The sequence below is a fragment of the Peromyscus californicus genome, unplaced genomic scaffold (assembly GCF_007827085.1).
Source record: "Peromyscus californicus insignis strain IS unplaced genomic scaffold, ASM782708v3 Scaffold_5__1_contigs__length_169319896, whole genome shotgun sequence".
Lineage (NCBI taxonomy): Eukaryota > Metazoa > Chordata > Mammalia > Rodentia > Cricetidae > Peromyscus > Peromyscus californicus.
Window position 1 is genome coordinate 105965193 of NW_026294573.1, and position 23002 is coordinate 105988194.

Consider the following 23002-nt stretch of genomic DNA (forward strand, 5'->3'; position numbering starts at 1 on the left):
CACACTGCCTAATAGTGCCACTCCCTATGAGATTATGGGGGCCAGTTACAGTCAAACTACCACAGTGCATGTGTGTGCTTGAGGGTGTGCAGCATGGCACACTTGTGGACAAGCTATGGAGGGCAGTTGTCCCCTTCCCCATTGGGTTCTAGAGACTGAACATGAGGCTTGTATCACCAGGCAGCAAGCACCTTTACCTGTTGGGCCATCTTGCTAGCCCGAGTTAAGTCTTTCTATTAGAAGATATTTTCTCTGAAGATGGAACTAAAAGCTGCAATCATCTTTCCTTGGGTTATAGTTTAAATTATTTTTAGTTCAGCTTTAAAGACATGCCCCAAAGGTACAATAAAATGACACAAACATTTGATTTAAGAAATAAATTGCCGGGCGGTGGTGGCGCACGCCTTTAATCCCAGCACTCGGGAGGCAGAGCCAGGCGGATCTCTATGAGTTCGAGGCCAGCCTGGGCTACCAAGCGAGTCCCAGGAAAGGCGCAAAGCTACACAGAGAAACCCTGTCTCGAAAAACGAAAAAAAAAAAAAAAAAAAAAAAAAAGAAATAAATTATGGGCCGGACGGTTGTGGCGCACGCCTTTAATCCCAGCACTCAGGCAAAGGCAGGAGGATCTCTGTGAGTTCGAGGCCAGCCTGATCTACAGAGTGAGTTCCAGGACAGCCAGGTACACAGAGAAACTGTCTCGGAAGAAAAAACAAAAAAGAAAAAACAAAAAGCGGAAAAAAAGATAAACCATTTATAGTGACTCCTTTGGAATCTTTGTGAGTTAAATGGTTTTCCTTAATTAAAAATTTAAAATCATTTTATTTATTTGTATGTGTATTTGGGAGCACATGCCATATATGCATGTGGAAGTCTCCATCCACCCTTTGGATCCCGGGGTTCAAACTCAGGTCCTCAGGCAGCAGATACCTTCATCCACTGAGCCATCTCACTAGGCCAGTTCTTTAAAAAGAACTTTAGCGTGTTTGTGTATGTGTGTGTTTGTGTATGTGTGTACAGGTGCCACAGCACAGGTGGAAAGGTCAGAGGACAACTGGAGCAGCCAGTTCTCTCTCACCATGTGGGTCCTGGGGTCAGACTCGGGTCATTAGGCATGGTAGTGAGTACCTTAACCTTACCTCACTGGCCCTGAGTTCAATCCTAAAACTCAGTGAGAAATGCTTCCTATGGGAATTGAGAGTCCATTCTGGTGTCCTTACCCTGCTCTCTCACGGCTTCACTTGGGATTTACTGAAATGCTTTGTGTTTGTGTCAGTAGCAGAGCAGCAAGGTGACCAGAGTGCAGGGCCAGTTGGTTAAGGTTGGGTAGCTGGTTTTTTTTTTTACTCTTTGGGGGCCCGCCACCCAGCTCCCAAATAAACGCAGGGAGATTTGTTCTTACTTAGGAATGCGCAGCCTTAGCTTGGCTTGTTTCTAGCCAGCTTTTCTAACTTACATTATCTTGTTTCTCTTTAACTACATTTTGCCTCTCGGCTTTTTACCTTTCTTTATCCTATATATCTATCTTTTCTTTCCTTCTTACTCTGGCTGGCTGGGTGGTTGTTTGGCTGGCCCCAGTGTCCTCCTTTCCTCCTTTTCTTGCTCTTTAGTCTCTTCCCAGATTTCTCCTTTTATTCTCTTGCCTGTCAGCCCCACTTACCCCTCTCCTGCCTAACTATTGGCCACTCAGCTCTCTATTAGACCATCAGGTGTTTTAGACAGGCAAAGAATCACAGCTTCACAGAGTTAAATAAACACAAAATAATGCAACGCATCTTTGCATCATTAAACAAATATTCCACAGCATAAGTGAATGTAACACATCTTAAACTAATACTCACAACATAAGGTGTTTTTGTTTGTTTTGGTGTGTACTATATTTCAGGGAGCTCACTGGCCAGTGGATACAAATCTGTGTGACCGCCCCTCCCCAAGAGGCACCAGAGGCCGGCCTGAGCTAGCTGCTTGTCTGCAAAGCTTTCCCTGACTCTCTTCCGGCACTGGTGTTGATTTCCCTTCTTTGGTTACAGTTCGCCATTGTTACATGCCCCACCATGATCTGCTTTGCTGGTCCTCCTCATGTTTTGTCTTGGCTCTCCCCAGCTGTCATACTGAAGGCAACAGCCATTTCTTAACCCACTTCTGCATGCCTGGTACTTAGTACGTGGTAATTCCTAATGGGGTACCTGTTTGAGTGAATTTGATGTTGTGAATATTTTGAATAAGTGGATGAAAATAAATAACAAATCTCCTGGGATGGCATCCTGGAGGGGGTGGTGCTAGAGGCCTGATAGGTTTAGGGATAACAGTTGATCAATTAGCGGACATGTCTAGAGAGCTTGTCCTCCTCAGAGGGCTGAAGAGAAGGTTTGGGGTGAGCTCTCTGCAGCAGTTAGTGGTCTCCCTTCTAGTCTATCGACCATCTGATAGAGCCTCAAGTAGCACAGGCTGGCCTTGGTCCTCTGATCCAGCTACACTTCCCAGGAGGTGAGATTATTGGCTTGTGTCATCAGCTCTGGTTTAATAATATGTCTTTCCCAAGCCCCGACACTCTGTTGCATTGCCCGGCTTCTGGTCGGTACATTCCTGCCCTTTGGAATCACAAAGGCCCACAGAGGAAAGGCTCGGCACACGCACACTGAGTCTGTGGAACAGCACGGTGTTGGGGGAGGAGGTCAGAAGAGGGACTCGATGATGAGCTCTGAGACCTGGCCCCAGAAGACAAATCAAAATCACAACTGTTAGAGTGTCAGCTTCCTAGGCTCTGGCTACTCCTACACATTCCCCAAATGGTGGAATTTCTTACTCAGAAATTTTTCACAAGAAATTTAGAGGCCTCACCCTTGAATATCAAGAAAGATGTTTTTAAGGTAAAATTAAAAAAAAAAAATCACTAGCAAAATCTACCATGGTTTCTTATTTTCCTAAGAAAAAAGACGTTTGAACAGACAGAGATGCACTCAATCCTGGAAGAAAGAAGTCTCCTCCAGTGGACCATGTTAGCCTCATGCACATGTTTCAGCATTTCTTTTCTTTCTTCTTTGGTTTTTTTCGAGACATGGTTTCTCTGTGTAGCCCTGACTGTCCTGGAACTTGCTCTGTAAACCAGGCTGGCCTTAAACTCAGAGAACGGCCTGCCTCTGCCTCCTGAGTGCTGGGATTAAAGACATGTGCCACCACTGCCCTGCTGATTTCAGCATTTCTTAATCTTGTAAACTGTTGTCACAGCCTAGCCTCAGGTAAGGATCATGTCCTAAAACACTCACTGGCCTGTCAGTTGGAAATCAGTGAAATCAATGTTCCAGCCTGTTTTGCTGAGACTCAAGGATTGAACCAGTGGCCCAGTCAATTTGAAAGTGGGCCTTTGTTGGGGCTGGCTTAGATTAGCCCTGCTTTTTTTTTTTTTTTCTTTTTCTTTTTCGTCTTCTTTTCTTTTTTTTTTTTCTATTTTTTTTTTTGAGACTGTGTGTGTGTGTGTGTGTGTGTGTGTGTGTGTGTGTGTGTGTGTGTGGTCTTGGCTGTCCTGGAACTCACTCTGTAGACCAGGCTGGCCTCGAATTTACAGAGATCTGCCTGCCTCTGCCTCCCCAGTGCTGGGATTAACGATTAAAGATTAAAGATGCACCACCATGCCTAGCTTAGCCCTGCTTTTGATACAGGGGCATAAGTGTGTTTGGATTTGCTGTGTCCTTTAAGGAAGCAGTGGAATTTGCAGAGTTGAGCTCACACATTGAAGTTATTGAGCGACTTACACAAAAGGCCATGACCTGGACTCCCAGCCGCGAGGCCCACGTGGCAGTGCTCAGGCCTGGGGAGCTGAGGACAGCTCGCATCTCATCTGCTTACGTAACCCTGCCTCCCAGCTTTCGGAGCCAAGAAAATACACAAGCCAGCCCAGCGGGGCTGAGAGCCTGTGGAAGCTCATGCCATGCGCCACGCAGCAAGGGGGCCTTGGCCCAGCCTGAGGATTCTCATGAAGTTCTCAGGCTTTGGCTGCCTCGTGTTCCTCTTCCTGTGTCTCAGTGGTCCTGAGAACTGCTTGCAGAGGCGTGTGTATGTGAATGGTGTCAGTCCTTGCCTGCCTGGAGTCCAGCTCCTCGGATTTTGAGGTCGAGCTGGGTGTGCAGTGGAGGCTAGGCCTAGGGTGCAGCAGAAGGTGCGGCTTCCTGGCTGACACGGGCGCCAAGAAGGCCCAGAGAAGCACCTCTGGGCCTGGTGCTGCTGTGTGTTCCTCACTCTAGAGGTGTGAGCTGCAGGACTCCCAGAATGTGGGGGTGTCAGAGAGGTGGAGGGGGAAAGAATTGCCATGCGGTAATCGGCGTGGGGGTGAGGTGCTCTCAATGTATTGGAGGCATGGTGGGCCGTGAGAGTGCTACAGAGGGGAGAGCTGGAGGGTGAAGAAAGGCTGAGCCGTGGCCAAGCTGTGTGGAGCCATTGGAAGAGCACATGCCTTGGGCAGCTGGAAACCAGGGCAGTTTTCAGTTATATTTAGTATATACCCAGTAGGGAGCTTCTGGGAGGTGGGAACATTCTTGTCTGGCCTCTTTCTCTAGTTCCCTCAACTTACCCTTCTTGGGCTGGCATACAGATTCGCACTCGGTTGGTACCCAGAAAGCACTGACTGACACAAATTGAAAAAATGGTCGTGTCTTATCACAAGGAGAGTTTGTGTAATGCAAACACTTCAGGATAAAGGCTGGTTTCCTTCTTGGTAGGCTCCCAGGGCCTCGGTCAGCATGCTGTTCATACCTCTGTGCGTGCGTGCGTGCGTGCGTGCGCAAGTCTGCGACAGAAGCCAACAGAAACAGGGATAGAGAGTGTTGGAGTTGGGTAGGAAGAGGAGGGAATGGAAGATGGACTGCACATGTCAGCTCCCCGACTGCATGGACAGCAGTGTCGTGGCCAGGGGAGCCCTGGAGGAGAACACGTTAGAGGGTAGGTAACTGCTGAAGGGTAGCAGGCGTAAGTGTTATTTGGGGTAGGTTGATTAAGGTGTCTGTGGCACCTGGGGAGCCAGCAGAAAGCTGGGGAATAGAGACAGAATTTGGGGGATGGTCGTTGTTTAAATCAGAGACCCGAGGGGAAGGGGGAGCGATTGTTATCAAGGAGAGAGGCTGAGAAAGCTTGGGTGGTGAGGTAGCGGACATGAGGGGTCATGGTGTGTGGTAACTAAGGCTTCCTCCTGCCTCCTCTCCCCATCCAGGCATGCATTCATTTCTTCCTTTCTGCTTGGGATCAAGGAAGGTGAGAATAAGGATTTTCAGGAGATCCTAGCTTGGGGTCTGTTCTTCCTAGTTTTAACCAGCACTCTGAGCCTGTCAGGTGTTTGTGAGACCTTAGCGTTCATCTAGTCCAATTGTTGCAGTTTATGGATGGGAAAATAGGTGCCCTGAGAGTAGATGGAAATTGTCCGAGGATCACCCAGTAAATCACTGATGCAGCTGCACTGGCATCTGGGAATCCCCTGTCTTATTTGGGGCTCTTGACCTCAGCATCTTTCCGCAGGGGCAACACGTGACACTTCACCTTGCAGGTGTACCCTTGGGGAGGCTTGGCAGACCACATGTGAACTCCTGTCTTCTGGGTTGGTTTCAGAAAGTGTAAGCAAGCTGGTAGGAAGGCAGCCCAGCTGCCTCTTGGGTTCTTGTAAATAGGGTTATGTTTTTCAGTATCTCTAGAACCAAAGGGTAGTGTAGGGAACAGATGGTGTGGGGCCCCCTGAAGGAAGAAGAACCCAGTGATGGGTCATGAGTTCCCTGTACCTTGAGATCTCTCAGAGGTCTTGTTCTAGGATTGGAGAGCTGAACCTCTAAACCTAGTAGGTCTTGTGGGAGAGTGGGGATCTCTAGGGACCTTCTTTGCTAGAAAGTTTCAAGGCTTGTGAAAATTGGCCATCAAGCTCTCTGTTGTCCACTTTGCCCAATAATTACTATTTGGGGACTGGGGAGATGGCCCAGTCAGTACAGCACTTGCTGCAAGCCTGAGGACCTGGGTTCGGATCCCCAGTACCTAGGCTTGGCAGCATCTGTCTGTAGCCCCCGTGCTACAGGGGCAGGGAGCAGGAATGGAGACAAGCCCATCCCTAGAACTCAGCCTGGCTCAATCAATGAGCTCCAAGTTCAGTGAGGGACTCTGTCTCAAAAATTAAGGTGGAAAGCAATCGGGGGTGGGGGGGTTAGGGGGGTGGATAATGTTGACTCTGGCCTCCACACATCTTACACACCCATAGGAACACATATGTACACAGCATACAGACACATTTAAACCAAAATCTACTGGGCTTTTTGTTAATTATCCACTTCTGGCCCTCCCAAGGTCAGCTGAGTTGAACCGAGATTGTGTGTTGGTGCCAGTTACCCCAGGACATTCTGCTGATAGGATTGAGGTGGATTGTACAAGGTGACCACTAACCTAGCCCTAGAACAGAGTGCCTGCTCCCACCTCAGGGCATCTTGGGAGGTCAGAACTGGGACAGCAGCAATATTGTTAAAAACTGGTTCTGCAAGACCCCTGGCCTCCAAAAGGGAGGTCATAGCCCAGATTCGAGGCACAGCTTTTCTGAGTTTGAGGCTCCCCTTCTTGACTGAGCTCTGTGGTCGTCAAGAGATGAAGTTCTGCTGAGGCCCTGCCTGTCAGTGCAAGAGTTATTTGGTTCACGGAGAGTAGGAAAGGCTAAGGAAATAGGCACCAAGATGGGGGGACAGCTGAGCGGTAGGCCTTGTGGCCTAGCCAAAGCGCTGGGCCTCATTTTGTGTAAGCCCATACAGCTTTCACCATGAAGGTGATAAGATTAGAGCTGTGTCTCAGAAGAAGATGAACTAATGGAAACAGGTCCTGTGATGAAGGACAGAGAGATAAGATTGAGGAGGTTCCCAGGAAAGGGAGAGGAGGTGGCAGCTGTCCAGAAGCGTTTACCGGGCACGGGGAGCAGCTCACGGCTTCCTTTGCTAGAGGAAGATTGAGGAGGGCAAATGCTCTCTGGGCATGCGAGCTACGACGTTGTTTTTTAATAAACAGGACAGACTGGGGCCTGCACAGCGGTGGACAGGAGCAGTGGTTCCCACTCCAGGATTTCAGGTGCTGGTCTGTTAGTATCCCTCCCGTAGAGGCTTCCCCCTGTGTTCTGGTGCCTAGTTAGTTTCAGATGTGAAACGAATGGCCGTTCCCCCAGTGACAGCCTTAGTTCAGTAGTGAGGTGGATTTAGGAAATGGTGAGTTAGTGAACTGCAAGGGGTTTCTCCACAGCACAGTGTTTTCAGTGCTTGGGTGCGGCTCCCGTCCTGGCTTGTCCCGGGCAGTTAGTTCTCCACTGAGCACTGTGAGCCTGGGCTTGCGGTCCTGCATCTCTCTGAGTCCCTGTGTGAGCCTGGACCACTTGGTGCACTCCATGGGCTCCTTTCTTCCCTCTGTTCCTGGCCACCATGTCAGAACCGACTGTCTGCCTTTCCCTCGAAGCCAAGCACTTTCTTACTGGCCCATTTCTCTGACCGAGGACAGAAACTCTGGAGCCATCCAGACCTTGCCTTCTTGGTTCATATACTTTTTTTTTTTTTTTTTTGGTTTTTTGAGACAGGGTTTCTCTGTGTAGCTTTGCACCTCTCCTGGAACTCACTTGGTAGCCCAGGCTGGCCTCGAACTCACAGAGATCCGCCTGACTCTGCCTCCCGAGTGCTGGGATTAAAGGCGTGCGCCACCACCGCCCGGCTTGGTTCATATACTTTATCAGCCACTATTAGGCAGTGTTCTCTCTCTCTCTCTGTCTCTCTCTGTCTCTCTCTGTCTCTCTGTCTCTCTGTCTCTCTCTCTCTCTCTCTCTCTCTCTCTCTCTCTCTCTCTCTCTCTCTCTCTCTCTGAGACAGAGCTTCTCTGTGTAGCTCTGGCTGTCCTGGAACTTGCTCTGTAGACCAGGTTGGCCTTGAACTCACAGGTTGCTGGGATTAAAGGCATGTGCCACCATAGCCTGGAGGGTTTTTGTTGTTGTTTTTCTTTTCTTTTTTGATGTTCTTTCTGAATGTCCTTTTGGTTCCCCTCTTCTTCTGGGGTCTCATTCCCTCCATCCTTCTCCGCTGAATTCCTCCCCCTCCTCACTGTCTTCAGCGTGAGCCCCACACACCACACCCTCCTTTCTTTTCTCTAGTTAGATTTTGTTTTTTTTGGTCTAGTTAGGTTTTATTTATTTATTTATTTTCTGAGACAGGGTTTCTCTGTGTGGCCCTGGCTGGCCTGGAACTAGATTTGTAGACCAGGTTGACTTCATACTCAGAGATTGGCCTGCCTCTGCCTCTCTGTGTCTGGGACTAAAGGCACGCACCACCACATCCTGCTTAGATTAAGTGTAGAAAGAGCCATAGTAATCCTTTGTCTATAACGACACAGGTGGCAGGTGGCAGAGCTACCTCAAGCTCAAGACTTGTGAGAAGGTGCTTCCTCCTCTGTGCTCACCAGTCTCTACAGCAGCAGTCATTAGTAGTCAGAGCAGGACTCCATTTTCCAGTGCACCCTGAGGGGGAGAGAGTCTCTTGGGCACAGAGTGTTCCATGGGTAACTGATGGTCTGGGTTTGCCCAGCTCTAGGAGCTCCTGGAACGAGGGGTTTCCTGAGGTGATTAGTTGCATCCGCGGTGGGCATGGATGCCCTTTCTGTCCTCCTTCCTCCAGGAGGAGCTGTCTCTGTAGCTGTGGTCTGGTCAGCTGATGCAGTCTGGGGTGTGGTGGGCCCTGCCGCTGGCTAACTTCTTCCTTCTACCTCTCTAGTTGGCCCCATGGCGATTGAATTTAATATTATTGTGGATCTGGAGCTTTTGGCAAAGAAGAACCCAGAGATAAAGATGGGCGGTCGTTACTCCCCCAAGGACTGTGTTTCTCCTCACAAGGTGGCCATCATTATCCCATTCCGCAACCGGCAGGAGCACCTCAAATACTGGCTGTATTATTTGCACCCGGTCCTACAGCGCCAGCAACTGGACTATGGCATCTACGTCATCAACCAGGTGAGGTTTGGGAAGATGGGACGAGGGAGGTAGAACCTGGGTACACGAGTGCATGCACAGTCAGTACTAAGGGAAGGGAGTGATTTCATAGACAGTGTGACATTTTACAGTGAAGTCCCCACCCTGCCTGCTACTGCTGCTGCCCTTATTTAAACAGTGCAGTGAGCTGAGCGCCAAATGGTATGCTTGCTTATTGATAACAACTCTGTTAGCCGTGGGAAATAGGAAGGGTGTTGGAAGTAACCTTCCAGCAAAAATGGAAAAAAAAAAAAAAAAAAAAGGACCGTGTCCAATTATCACAAAGTGAAACACTGATTATTTATCATTTTAAGGTAACTGTGTATTTTTCTTCCTACTCTACAAAAAAAAAAAAAATCCAAAAACAAAAATCCATTTTTGTGTCAGGTTTTTGGACAACTTTGAAATTGACCCAACTGGACAGTATCTTTCTTCTGGGGCATCCATAAGAGACCATATACCAAGTTGAGGCTGTATGTGTCTACAGCCAACCATGGGTGAAAAGTCTGGGAACTTCCTATTCAAGAGCCTCAGAGAGTGATGTGGCTGAGGCTGAGCTTCCCACTGCACATCAGCTCGTGTGTGTCAGGCTCTCATCTGCTTAGGACATGAATGCCAAGACTTTCCTGCCTTATCACCAGAACCTGGAGACTCAGACAGACCTAAGAACCTTTTTTTAAGGTTCTTTTGAGGCAGGGTCTCACTATGGAGCCCTGGCTGTCCTGGATCTCACTCTGTAGACCAGGCTGGGCTCAAACTCACAGAGATCCCACTGCCTCTGCCTCCCGAGTGCTGGGATTAAAGGCATGTGCTGTCACTGCCCGGCTTTATCCCCAATACTTAAATTCATGTTTATACTGTAATCTCTTAGGTGCGTTCACAGGTCTGAGTTATCTGTGTGCCAGATTTCATTGAAATGTGTTTGAAAAGACAGTTGGCCCCTTTTGTTTCAAGATCAACTTTGAGCCTGCTTGAGGTAGTAAGATTGCTGTTTCCTGCTTCCATCAAAGTCAAGGGCTTTATGTTTCTTCAGGGAAGCTGGGATAGTTGTTTGCCCTTCTAGCTAAGAGCTCCTGTGGCGTGGTGTTGCCTCAGTTACTATAGGGAAGTTCCAAAGAAGTGTAAGATTCTGCCATCCTGAAGCTCCCAGTCCACTTTAGGCAGGTGAGACTTTGCTCTGAAGCACTTTGTTAACAATTAAAAAAAGCTGTGAGCCATGCAGTGGTGGTGCACACCTTTGATCCCAGAGCTTGGGAGGCAGAGGCAGGTGGATCTCTGAGTTCAAGGCCAGCCTGGTCTACAGAGTGAGTTCCAGGACTGCCAGGGCTACACAAAGAAACCCTGTCTCAACCCCCGCCCCCAACCCCCGGCCTCAAATATGATTGGATGATGACAGTCCAATGCTTTGGAATTTTAGAGGAAGGAGAGAAGGCTGTTCCCTGATAATCTAGTACAGGGGTTCCTAAATATGTGAGAAGGCAGATCTCATTGTTACGGAGCTTTCCATGCCCGGGTACACTGTGACCCTGGAAGCTTTCCTGAGCTAGCCGGCCTAGACAGAGCTGTTTTCCAAGAATCATCTCCAGTGATGAGTGTTCTGTGAATCACACTTTGGCGAAAACAACCCTAAATCAGCCCCCTCTCTACTTCCTCCTCCTCTCCCTGGGATACCAGGAACTCCTTTCTCTTTTTCCCCACTTGTGCCTTAGTAGCAGGAAAAGAATCATTTTTAGGAGTTGGGGTGTAGCTCAGTGGTAGAATGCCTGCCAAGCATTCAAGTGCCTTATCTCTGAGCTCCAGCGTTGAAGAAAAGCAAAAAAGTCATGTTGTGCTTCCCTTCCCCGTTCACCGGGGCTTGCCTAGACCCTCGAGGGCGGGGAGGGAGCTTTCTGCTCTGGTCTCAGCTGAGAGACTGGAGAGAAGGAATAACCAGCAAAGACACATACTGGTCACAAACAACAGCGGGCTGCCCCTAAACCCCACCCCAGACTCCGAGTTTAGTGCCCTCCTGCTGGGTCACAGTAGCACTTTATGAGGCCATTTAGCCTCTTCCTGGGGTGTTTCTCAAAGCCTGGCCTCCAGGGCTGGGAGTAAGCCTCATTCATGCCTGGAGAGCCATTTCCCAGTCAGTGATCCTGGGCAGGCCACGTAAGCCCTTGACACCTCCAAGAAAGAAGGAGTCAGTGTTTCCTCTCCAGGCTGCGGAGCACCTGTGTGGCTAACCCTTAGTAAATATTAGCTGTTATTGCCTCCATTTGCGTCTTTCCCTCTGTCCTTCCCGCCTCTTGCCTCCGGCTGGTGGCTGGTACTTTACTAATAAATTCTTTGTTTTTCTTCCTGCCTCCTGCTTTATTCCAGTGTAGTACCAACATCAGGGGCTTGCCTTCCACCTGTTGGGACCTCTGTGGGGTCAGAAGATAACAAATAGTGGTGTGAGTCAGATGGCAGACGCAGGAGACTCAGGGACCAGGCCTTACAAACTTCTTCAGTGGACGGTTGTATCTTGAGTCCCACACACAGAAAGGAACTCCCACTGGTTTTTATGGTTTATAGTTGTTCTCTCTGTAGGAAGCTGTTGACCTTGTTCAGTGTAGGCTCCCCAGCCACTGTGAAACTTAAAACTCAAAGTAAGTGTGCCAGAGGGGTGGGGGTGGGGGTGGGGGTGGGGGGCTCCCCGACTGTTGCAGAGGAGCAAGTCTGGCTTTTGTCCTTTGGGTTTCTGTTTCTCTTCTGGCCATAACATACGTGGGTCCTGCTAGAGTCCCTGCACATCCTCCTTAGTGCCATGTCCTCCTCTGAGACATGATACCCGGCCAAGTTCAGCACTGGGACGGACCTTGACATGGAAATGGATGTCAAGGTATCATACAGCAAATAGGGATGCATTCTGTCGCTCACACTTTAGTCAGAAAAGGACAAAGCCAGGCAATGGGAGGCCGCGGCCACCTGGTAGCACCAACTTTAAATTTAAAAAAAAAAAAGAAAGAAAAAGAAAGGCAAGATGCTTTTGGGACTATCCATCATTTAACCCTTCAGCCATCTCCCCACTGCCTCAGGCAAGGGCCAGAGTGATCTGAAACCTTAGCTGTGGTAGCACCTGGGGGCTGGTCCTGAGCTACCTCCCGCCACTTCTTCCCTGTCACCCTTCACACAGTGTGCCATGGGCAAGCTGCCTGTCCTCCTCACCCAGACACTTGTCCCCTCCTCCTCATGCCTTTGTTTACCCTGCCCTCTCTGTCCCTGCCTCCCCCCCCCCCCCCACTGGCCTTTTCTGGATATGTTTTAAGTCCATTTCCTCTACCTCAGTAGCTCTGTGAAGCCCCTGGAGTAGAGGTGACTTCTCCCTCCTCACTGTTCCTAACCTACTTGGTGCAAGGGACAGCCTCTCCACCCCCCCCCCCCAGGGTTTCTCTGTGTAGCTTTGGAGCCTATCCTGGAACTCACTCTGTAGCCCAGGCTGGCCTCGAACTCACAGAGATCCCCCTGCCTCTGCCTCCCGAGTGCTGGGGTTAAAGGTGTGCACCACCACTGCCGGGCTTGACAGTCATCTTTTTTGTGCCTCATCTTGGCCCTGGATTCCCAGTCCCCAGCCAGACTCTATCCTACATCTCTGACCATGCCATTCCTCCACAGTCTAGTATGGACTCTGTAGGGTTTGGAGTATGGAGTATCTTACCTTGTGTCCTGCCCATTTATTTATACCCACACTCAAGATGCCTGCTCCTGGTTCTCTGCTGAGTCCATCCCTGCTGAAGCAAAGTCTCCTTTCCTAGCTTGGTCAGATCACAACCCTTGCAGCACTGGCACTGTCCTTCCCCAGGACCCTTCCCTTGAAGTTCCTATGCATTGCTGACTAGGGCATAGGCTGCCTGTGATGCATCTCTCGGGGTGGCCTTCCCCTCCGGGAAAGATGCAGTGTACCTTAGCCGTGTTTGTTCATGGTCATAAAACTCATTTCTGAGCCAGATATAGTCGGTGATTCATACCTGTAATTGTAGTAAGAAAGAGGAGGATTGCAGGTTTGAGCCTGGACTACGGAGCAAGACCCAAACCAAAAGCAAAGTCTCTTGTGTTCCTTTGCGTTTTGACTCTCTCCAGTGAGGGCTTCTCATTTGTCCCTGCTATGAAGGCTGCAAAGGGAAGCATGTCATGGCCTGTAGCAGAGCTGGATTAGACAGACGTGCTGAGGAATATCTGCGTGCTGTGTTTGTTTCCAGAATGTGCCAGAGACACTTGCCCGTGTGAGATGGGCAGTGGCTTATGTGTAATAGCCACAGAGACCCCGGGAACCTTTCTCACTTGTTATGCTTCCCGGCAGACCTGGCTGAACAGGCTTTGGGAAAGCGGAAGAGCCCAGCCTGGGCTAGGACCGCAGATGGTGCTTTGTCTGGCTGTGACTTTGTTCTGTCTCGGTTTTCTTATTTTGAAGATTTTTTTTTAAAGTGTGTGTGTGTGTGTGTGTGTGTGTGTGTGTGTGTACATGAGTGCAGGTGCCCACAGAAGCTGAAAGAGAGCATCAGATCCACTGGAGCTCGAGTTATGGCCAGTTGTCAGCCTCCTGGTGTGGGTACTGGGAACGAAACTCAGGTCCTCTACAAGAGCAATGGGTATTCTACACCCCTGAGCCATCTCCAGCCCTCCCGCTGTGGCCTGTTGTAGGTTAATAAGATGCACTTGTCATGGGCAGTGGTCCAGTCACCAGGACTCCTCCAGGAGGTCGGCATCAGTTGTGGTGAGGATGAGGGTGGCTGCCGTATGGCCCCTGTGGTTTGGCTTCTGTCTTGATTGTCTCTATGTCACCTCTGTCTACTATTTCCTCTTCCCAGTGGATGTAGTCAGTGGATGCTAGGGGGATGGGACTTCGGTAGTGGGAGGGCTCAGCTGTTCACCCTCCCTTTCCTTGGGCTGGTCGGAGCTCAGCTCGCCGGCACAGAGGTGGTGTGGGGAGGCTGAGAGTGTGTGTCACCACAGTCTGCCACCCTCTCTCTGTTGTCTCCCTCTCTGACCACGCCTGTGTATCCTCCTGGGGAGTGGATCCTAGCACTTATTGGCACTCAGTTGCTAGTGAATAGCCTCCAGACGTCATTCTGGGAAATGTCAGTTTTTCCCTACTCACCCTTCGTTCCACAAGAAGGAAGTGACAGCTAACTGGCCTTGGCCTTGGAACAGGGTAGTCAGAACGGGTCCCCTCCCCTGCTGCAGCCCAAGTTTGCCTCGACACCCATCTCCTTTGCATATGCCTTTTTTTTCCTTTTAGTGGGGGACTTTTGCCTTCTCTTGTTAATCCTGTTAGCAAAGCAAACTGAAGGAGAAGCTCCCGTTTGTGGGCGGCTTCTTACTCTTCACCCACCTTCTCTTCTATCCTCTCTGCCTCCTCTAAAGAAAGAAAAGTCGACTTACCTACTGCTGCTATCCTAACTACTGCCGCCACCGCTGCTGCCACCGCCACCGCCACGGCCACAGCCACGGCCACCCTGGTAATGTTCTCACATCCAACACAGTGCCATGCCTTGCTGGCCAGGGGAAGCTGTGAATAAGCCCGGGAGTGTGCTGCCCTCCAGCTGTGGGCTCTCCCAGACAAGCACGGGACTGCTGTGGGCTTGCTGGGAAAACATCGAGATCAGTGGAAGCCAGCTCATGGTGCAGAGCCCGAGAGACTTCGCTGTTGTAGATTAAACCCTGCTAGAGCTCATAGTGTATGTATATAAATGTTTCTATCTTGATGAAACTTCGCTGTTAGAGATTAAACCCTGCTAGAGCTCATAGTGTATGTATATAAATGTTTCTATCTTGATGAGACTTCGCTGTTAGAGATTAAACCCTGCTAGAGCTCATAGTGTATGTATATAAATGTTTCTCTCTTGCCTTTCTCTTCAGCTCCATATCATTAGCATCTTCCCATGCTGTTTCACAGTCTCCATATTCATAACTTCCATGCTTTCATAGTAGTTGATCACTGAGTTCTATCATAATTACCCTTTCTTTTATTAGAAGCCTAATAAACAGTAACAAACATCCTCAAGTCTCAGGTTTACTCTGTCTTGGTTTCTACATTCAAGATTGTTTCCTCAGACTGGATTTTCAGACATAGGATAGTCTGTTAAGAAATACTTTACACATTTTTATAGTTAACTGATACAAATAGACAAGTTGCTTTGGAAAGAGAAGTCTTTATTTTAGCTTGTGTCTTACACATCCTGGAAGTGTTTAGTCCCTCCTTTTTGCTGTATTCGGCAGGTCTCTGTGCCTTGGGCCGAGAAAGAGGCAAGCCTTCTAAGGCTATGGCCTCAGTGTAACTGTGGTTCTAAGCTGACCTCTGCACACATCACCCAAAATTCCTGTGCTGTTCCTCAAACCTGTGTTCTTGGAAAGCAATGTGCTCATCCTTGTGAGTGACTGCTTCAGCTAACAGAGAACTGGGTGAAAAACTTAAGTCTCAGATTCAAGTTTTGTTGGAGACTGTGTCTAAGCCCCAGGCCACTGTCTTATGGATAAAAACTAGAACCCAACTGCTAGGAATTCAAGAATAGATATTAGGCCCCCCTGCTCCCCCACCCCCCAGATTCAGCATTTGTATAACTCCAGGCTCTTACATTACTCCCCTAGGTGGTACCTCCAGGCTGTCTGCTGTTCTGAGATCCACCCTGAGGCCTGCAGGGCTGCCCAGTCAGAGCTTCCTCAGTCTTAAGCTGTCCTAGCCTTCTCACAGCCCACTCAGCTGAGATCTTCTTGGCATCTGAGGAAGCATGGAAAGTCACTTGGGGCTTGGTCAGCAAGTGCCAGTGCCATTGGCTGCAGACCTGCAGCTGGCTCTGGGGGGTCACTGTCTGAGTGGGTGTGGCTTTGTAACGGGGCCACAGTAACCAAATCCCTCCCATCACAGATACTCTGACTCACAGAGGATCTTGGGAACACTTGGTTGTTGAGCTGTCTTGTGCTGGCAGAGAGGCATGTGTGGTATATCCCCAGTCCAGGCAGGTCTCAAGATAGAGCTGCTGCTGACACACTTGGGTGGGCCTGCATTCCTGGCAGACAGGATGGTTGGACAGAATGAAGTCTAGAGGCTGTTGGGACATGGACAAGGCAAACCATGGCTTTCTGTGGCTGCTCCTCTGGCCTTTGCTGCAGTCAAGGGGTGTCTACTCTTGCCCTCCATAGCTGCCCTCAGGTTTTTCCTGGAGACTAGACTAGACTCTGGTACCTGTCCTGGCCTCTCCCAAAGGGCTCTTAGGAGTGTACATACTTAAGGACTGGGCATGAGAAGGAAGTGGATGGAGCCTCAGCCTGGAACCCTCAGAGGAGGGATCGGTCAGAACTTGCTCACCGTTCCTTCCTAGGCTTGCCTGTCGTGCATGAATCATAAAACAGCTTTCTAACTGGCTGTCTCCCTGCCTTTACTTGGGTGGAGACACAAATCCTCCCTGATAGGTAAAACACAGTGTAAGGCTCTCTGTGGCCTAGATGAAGATAAAGCCTTAGAGTACCTCAGCAAGGGCCCACTTTCCTCTCTGCCTGTGAACTGGCCCACCTCTGTCTCTGTTTTGAATTCTTGTAATTTTGAAAATGTTCCTATTTCTTCACAGCCTTTACAGATAGTCTTCCCATCTGATGCCTTTCTGCACGCATGCCCCACCCCCCCTCCCAGAGTCCGTTCTCATCTGCAGCCTCTCAGTCATTTAGAGATTGGAGCTATTTTTGGCCTCTCTTCTTTCTTCCTGTTTCTCCCTCTAATTAGGAAAGGGTAACTGTAAGTCTTGTCTACCAATGTGAGATGGGAGAAGAAGCCAACTTTTAAAAACTGAATCATGCTGGACATGGTGGTGGGGCATGCCGTTAATCCCAACACTCAGTCTCTGTGATTTTGAGGCCAGCTGGGTCTACACAGTAAGATCCTGTCTCAAAATACCCAAAACAGACAAAAAAAAAAAAAAAGTTGAGTCACTTTTTAAAGAGAAACTTGTTTTGGTGGGAAGCTCCCCTTCCCCAGACTCTGTGCGTCCCTACACTTTACCTGGGTCTAAAGGTCTCACTTTCTTCTGCTGCTGGAGTCTTAATCATGTGAGCCACAGGCTAACTCAGGTAAAGCCGAATCCCTTTTAGAAATTCCCTGTCAGAGAAGCAGGAATTGAGGAGGACTCTTTTTTTTTTTTAAGATTTATTTATTTATTATATATACATATTCTGTCTGCATGTCTGCCTGCAGTCCAGAAGAGGGCACCAGATCTCATTACAGATGGTTGTGAGCCACCATGCGGTTGCTGGGAATTGAACTCAGACCTCTGGAAGAGCAGACAGTACTTTTAACCCCTGAGCCATCTCTCCAGCCCCGAGGAGGACTCTTGAAGCTGGTAAAAAGGCCAGAAAGTAAACACTAGAGAAGACAGAGTCTCCAGGAGTGTTGGAAAGCAGCCACAGGACTCAAGAATCATTTTGATAGTTCCAGAAGGATGAAAAACCTGCTTCCATAATTGTGGTAGTAGCTGAACTGTCACTAGGTCAGGTACTTTCATGCCCTGTTTGATTTATTACAACTCACCTGGCATCATACCCGTGTGACAAGGCAGGAAACCAAGGCCAGAGGTAGGATTTGCCCATTCACTTAGCTACAAGTGGAGAGCCTGGAGTGAAGGTGTGTGCGGCCCATTAGGTGCTTGAGAAATCTGCACTTGAGTGAATGAAGTAGCAGAAGGTTTGTGTGAGAAGGGGTGGGAATGAGGCTTGGGGGAAGGGTCTTCATACCTCTGGGGAGGTGGAGTACAGTTTAGAAAAAGGTAATTGGAAGTGTGGTAGCATGGGCCTTTAATCCCAGCACTCAGGAGGCAGAGGCAGGTCAATCTCTGAGTTTGAGGCCAGTGTGGTCTACAGAGCAAGTTCTAGGGCAGCCAAGACTACATGGAGAAACCCTGTCTCAAAGGAAACAAGCAAAAAGAAAAAAAGAAAGAGAGAGGGAGGGAGGGAAGGAGGGAGGGAGGGAGAGAGGGAGGGAGGGAGGGAGGGAGGGAGGGAGGGAGGGAGGGAGGGAGGGAGGGAGGAAGGAAAGAAAGAAAGAAAGAAAGAAAAAGAAAGAAAGAAAGAAAGAAAGAAAGAAAGAAAGAAAGAAAGAAAGAAAGATAATTGGGTTGGCCATGCTGTCTTTCTTACCAAGAAAGGTAAGCATTTTACCAAAAGAAACTTAGAAAATACTTGACTTTTCTGCAGTCTCAAGAGAGGAAGAGGAAGGCTCACACACACACACACACACACACACACACACACACACACACACACACACACTCTACCCATTTTCCTGTTTCAGGTTCCTAGTGGGCCACAGCACACCTGCTAGCATGTACCGTGTACTTCCTTTCTTCCTGGTTCATATAGGTCACACTAGTTGGAAAGGAGGCATAGGAGGAAGAATGTGGTTCAGGTTATTTAGAAAATTGTCTGACCAGTTCTAAATGTGGTCCAGACACCAGGGTCCCTTCTGAGTTGAAGGAGGTCTGTCACACTCTCCTCAGGGAACCGGGCTCAAGCAGGTCAGCTGGGACTTCTCCACGTTGCGATTGTTTATGGCCTATGGTTCCACATTCTTAGCTCCTAGAAAGTGTACACTGCTAGTCTCAGGCCGTGCTTAGACCAAACGTCATTGCCAGCAGGTCCTGTGGTACAGAGAAGGCCGTGAGGGACCTCCACCCCAGATCATGGGAGTATACCCTTAGAGTATACTGTAGAGGGCTTAGAGGCTTTGAGAATCCGTCTCTTTCACTTGTTAGAAAAGTCATCATGGAGCTTTGTGTTCCAGAGTGTAATTTGGGTTGGGACAGTGGTTGTTAAAAGATTGTCAGGATGATCAAGCCATGCACCACAAGGGTAGAAACAATTACTTTGTGCCTTGCATATGACATCCCCCGTGGACATTAGCAGTATGTTGTCACAATAACAGTTGTTCCAATAACTTCGTAGTTTTCCTATTCAGTTTCTACTGTTTGGACTTTTTGCCCCATGGCTTACCTGGAATTAATGGAACCCAGAATTTCCAGTCAAGTCTCTGTGGAAGAGCAACCAAAGAACACATTCCTTTGGCGAAGCTTTCTCTTGTTATGCACGGTTGAAGGGCTTTGTTAGGGCTGGAGAAAGGAGCTCTGTGTGCTGAGTGCTTTCTTCACTCATTCATTGTTTTCTGACTTCCTGGTTCCTGCCTTTCTCCAAGTAGTTTGTTTCTGTGTTATCTACCTGATGGGCAGCCTGTGGAGTACCAGTTTCCAAGTTTTCATCCAGGCACGGGGGAGAGTTTTCACCTATGGACTCCAGGCCCTTGTGGGACAGTAATACTCAAAGTGGAGGCCCCTTTCTCTTGATTTCAAGAGTTTCAGGGAAAAGAGCCTCAGTAAGTGAGGATTCCAAAGTGTGGGGCCTTCACTGCTTCATGGCACTACTATGAGGTTGGCATGAAAGCACATGTTCAGGAATGGCTTTGTAAGCTGCTAAGTGTAAAGGGCAGCAGGGTCGATGTGGGACCATCTCTGCTAACGTTAGGTCTCAGGAGTTGGTAAGAGCAGATACCCCTGGAGGAACCTACAAAGAGCTACTTTGGTTGGAACTTTACAGAAAGTGCCACCATCTGCCTTTGTACATTGAAACTGGTTTATCAGTCTCTCCATCCGTCCAATCTAATCTATCCATCCATCATATCCGTCTGTCCATCCATCCATCTATCCATCATCCATCCATCCATCCATCCATCCATCCATCCTTCCATCAAACTTGACAGCAACTATTATTACATTTTTATGTTATGACAGTGGGGCACTAGGTGAATAAAAAGCAGAAGTGTAAGTTCTTTAGCACACTTATATTTTCATGGATAATACTGGAAATAAACAAGGTAAGTCATGAAAATATGAAGGACTTGGGCCCATCAGCTAGACCTAAGCAGGCGCTTTGCTCTAACTCTGTCATGTGTATCCAACTGCTTCCTGCTATACACTGTTGGTATTAGGAGGGCGAGGATTGAGTGGGCCTCACCACGTCCCTGCAGCGTCTAGTTGATGATCTGATAGCTGTGTAGAAGTTAAAAAAAATGACAGGCTGTGATAGAGAGTGGAGGTGAAGAGACACCTCATTTTCACTCGTTCCTGTGTTTCCTTCCTGGAGTCTATTTGTAATAATGTAATAATATAAATAACATCTGACATATGTTTAAATGCCTTTTCACCTTTTCTTTTAGAGCTACACACACACACACACACACACACACACACACACACACACACACACACACACTGTAAAACAGTCTTACTGTATTCCAAGCTGCTCTGGAATTTTCTATTTAGTCCTGGCTTGTCTCAGCCTCACAATCTACATCCTTCAAGCTCCTGGGTACTGGGTTACATGTGTGTGCCACCACACCTGACCCTTGTTTTTTTTTTTAGCAGCAGCTCTGTTCCATTATGTGGCTGAGCATGACTTGTTGAACCAGTTCCCCAGGGATGCTTATGTAACTGTTTGCAATCTGCTGTTGTGATGCACACTTCACAGTGGACAAAATTATTCAGTTTGTCACATACATGTAAGCCCTTCTCCCGAACAGGTTCCTGGAAATGGGATTGTTGACTCGGAGAGTTGACACTCAGGATTGATTTGTGCAGTAAGGGCAGAAAAATGAAGTCCGCCAGTGAACTAATGACCATGTGTAGCAGACAAGTCACTGATCCTTTTGAGTTTTCTCTTCCAAGGTCTTGTGGCATCTGATACTACTTCTTGTTTCTGCCCCAGGCTGGAGACACCATGTTCAATCGAGCTAAGCTCCTCAACATTGGCTTTCAAGAGGCCTTGAAGGACTATGACTACAACTGCTTTGTGTTCAGTGATGTGGACCTCATTCCGATGGACGACCATAATGCCTACAGGTGTTTTTCACAGCCACGGCACATTTCTGTTGCAATGGACAAGTTTGGGTTTAGGTAAGACATACTCAGCAAGAGTCTGCCACAGACCTGCTGCATTTTAGGTGTGGTCTAGAAAATGTAGTTCTTCCATAGTGCCGCTCAGCTCTGCAGGAGAACGCTACCTCTGAGACATGGTTGCTTTTTTAAAAGTCTGCAGTCATTTATAGATGGAGAAGGAACTAATCCAGCAGTGTCTTTAGTTACTGTGTATCCTGATAACAGGTCTTAGTGTTCAGCATGGCTCTTACCTTTGGGCTCCCAACAGTGCCTGGCTTTCCTCACCTTCTGGCCTCCCCTGCCCCACAGTTTGGGAAGCAAAGTGGACCCTCAAAATACACACTGAGTCTAGAGATTGGGTATCTTGGCGGATGTCCCTCAGCATCGTCAAAGAAATATGGTTCTGTTTCCAAGAAGAACACGGGCTTCCGCTCATACATGGGGCTTGAACTTTTCTCTCAGAGTGCTAGTGAGGAGGCCAAATATTCCTGTCCATAGGGGCAGCAGTGTGATCCAGACCTTACTGGCACATATAGAACATAGCCATACAGTCAGTTGTTTAGTCTTAAAAGTCAAAGGGCCAGGCATAGTATATGTGTATATAAAGTATATACCTTTAATCCCAGCACTCCAGAGGCGGAGACAGGTGGATCTCCACAGTTCGAGGCTAGCCTGGCTACATACTGAGTTCTAGGACAGCCAGAGCTTCATAGTAAGACCCTGCCTTTAAAAAAAACAGGGAGGAGGGCTGGCTGGAGAGATGGCTCAGCGGTTAAGAGCACTGGCTGCTCTTCTAGGGGATCCGGCTTTAATTCCCAACACCCACATGGCAGCTCACAACTGCCTGTAACTCCATCCAGTTCCAGGGGTCTGACAACCTCACAGACATACACGCAGGCAAAGGGTAAAAAAATCAAAGTCAGTAAGTAAATAAATGTGTGTTTTTGTTTCACAATTGACATCCTTGTTTGCATTAAACATAGAAATGCTTTTGAATTACTCATATTTGAAAAGCATTATCTTTCCCTTCCTTAAGTAAACCTGAGGCTCCAGGAATCTGTACTGCAGCTACCTGGGTTTAGGTTGGGTCCAAGTGTACTTGGCCTGTGCAAATAGCCTCTGTGTGAATACGGCCGCCCTTCCGAGCCAGTGAAGTGTTCTGTCCCTGTAATTGTAACAACTGGGAGACTGAGGTTGGGAGGGTCATCTGTCCAAAGATTTCTGGGCGACTTAGCGAGTGAGCACATACACAGGCACACACTTGAATGTGTGATGGGGAGGGGTCCAAATTCCAAGCATTGTGGCACATACTGTAACCTTAGCACTTGAGAGGCCAACTAAGGTAGGAGAATTGTGAGTTCAAGGCTAGCCTGGGATATAAAGTGAGACCCTTTGTCCACAAACGACTTCCTCTCCCAAAAGACAAGGAACCACTACTGATCTTCAGTTGTGTGTGTTCTGTGTGGTTTGGCTGGCATTTTCCTCAGTTTATGTGATGGTTCTCAGGCTCTTTGGAGTCTAGTAGGAACCTAAGTGTTGTTTGGAGTTGTACGTAGGGTAACAGGAAACTGAAGCCTTTCGAGGGCCCTTGGACAGACCTTTGCCTTTGGGGCAGTCGATCCTTCCTAATCATCAAGATGTTAAAATATAAAAGGGTATAGAAGGACAAGAGCTCCCAGTGTCCCGTGTGGGAATCTGTCGGAGTCCAGCTCCGACCTGTGAAGGGTTCTTGCGGGGAGGAGAGAGGAATGAGGAAATGATAGATAGAAATATAGATGGAGACGATAAGAAAGGATGGCTTTGGGAGGACCCTGGATCAATACCCAGTCACCTCGAGGTTTATGCCAAAGGGCTCTTTATACAATGCCAAGGAGAGAGGCAGAAGACCTCCCCCTTTCAAAATAAAAGCACAGCCAAGTGCAGACACTTCAAAACACCTGGTTAACTACACCCGTGGCCAAATCATCCCATTATGCAGCCCTGCTGGGTAAAGCAAGCTCAGATTCTCTGACCCTGAGTAAAGTCTCACTAGGCAGTCTCTGTGGACCCCCACAGTCCCAGTACTTGGAAA

The 23002-nt window shown here is 48.5% G+C and overlaps 1 protein-coding gene across 2 annotated transcripts in view; it reads left to right on the forward strand.

Annotated features, from left to right (window-relative positions):
* B4galt1 (beta-1,4-galactosyltransferase 1) overlaps positions 1 to 23002 on the forward strand; it is a 47662-nt gene that overhangs the window by 20353 nt on the left and 4307 nt on the right. The window contains exons 2-3 of one of the 2 annotated variants that reach the window (XM_052717357.1): positions 8751 to 8986; positions 14387 to 14695. In XM_052717357.1, the coding sequence (XP_052573317.1) occupies positions 8751 to 8986; positions 14387 to 14422 (272 nt within the window). In that variant the 3' untranslated portion in view covers positions 14423 to 14695. Of the gene's footprint in view, positions 1 to 8750; positions 8987 to 14386; positions 14696 to 20761; positions 20950 to 23002 lie in introns of those variants that run through there. The other variant, XM_052717356.1, reaches the window with a different exon arrangement.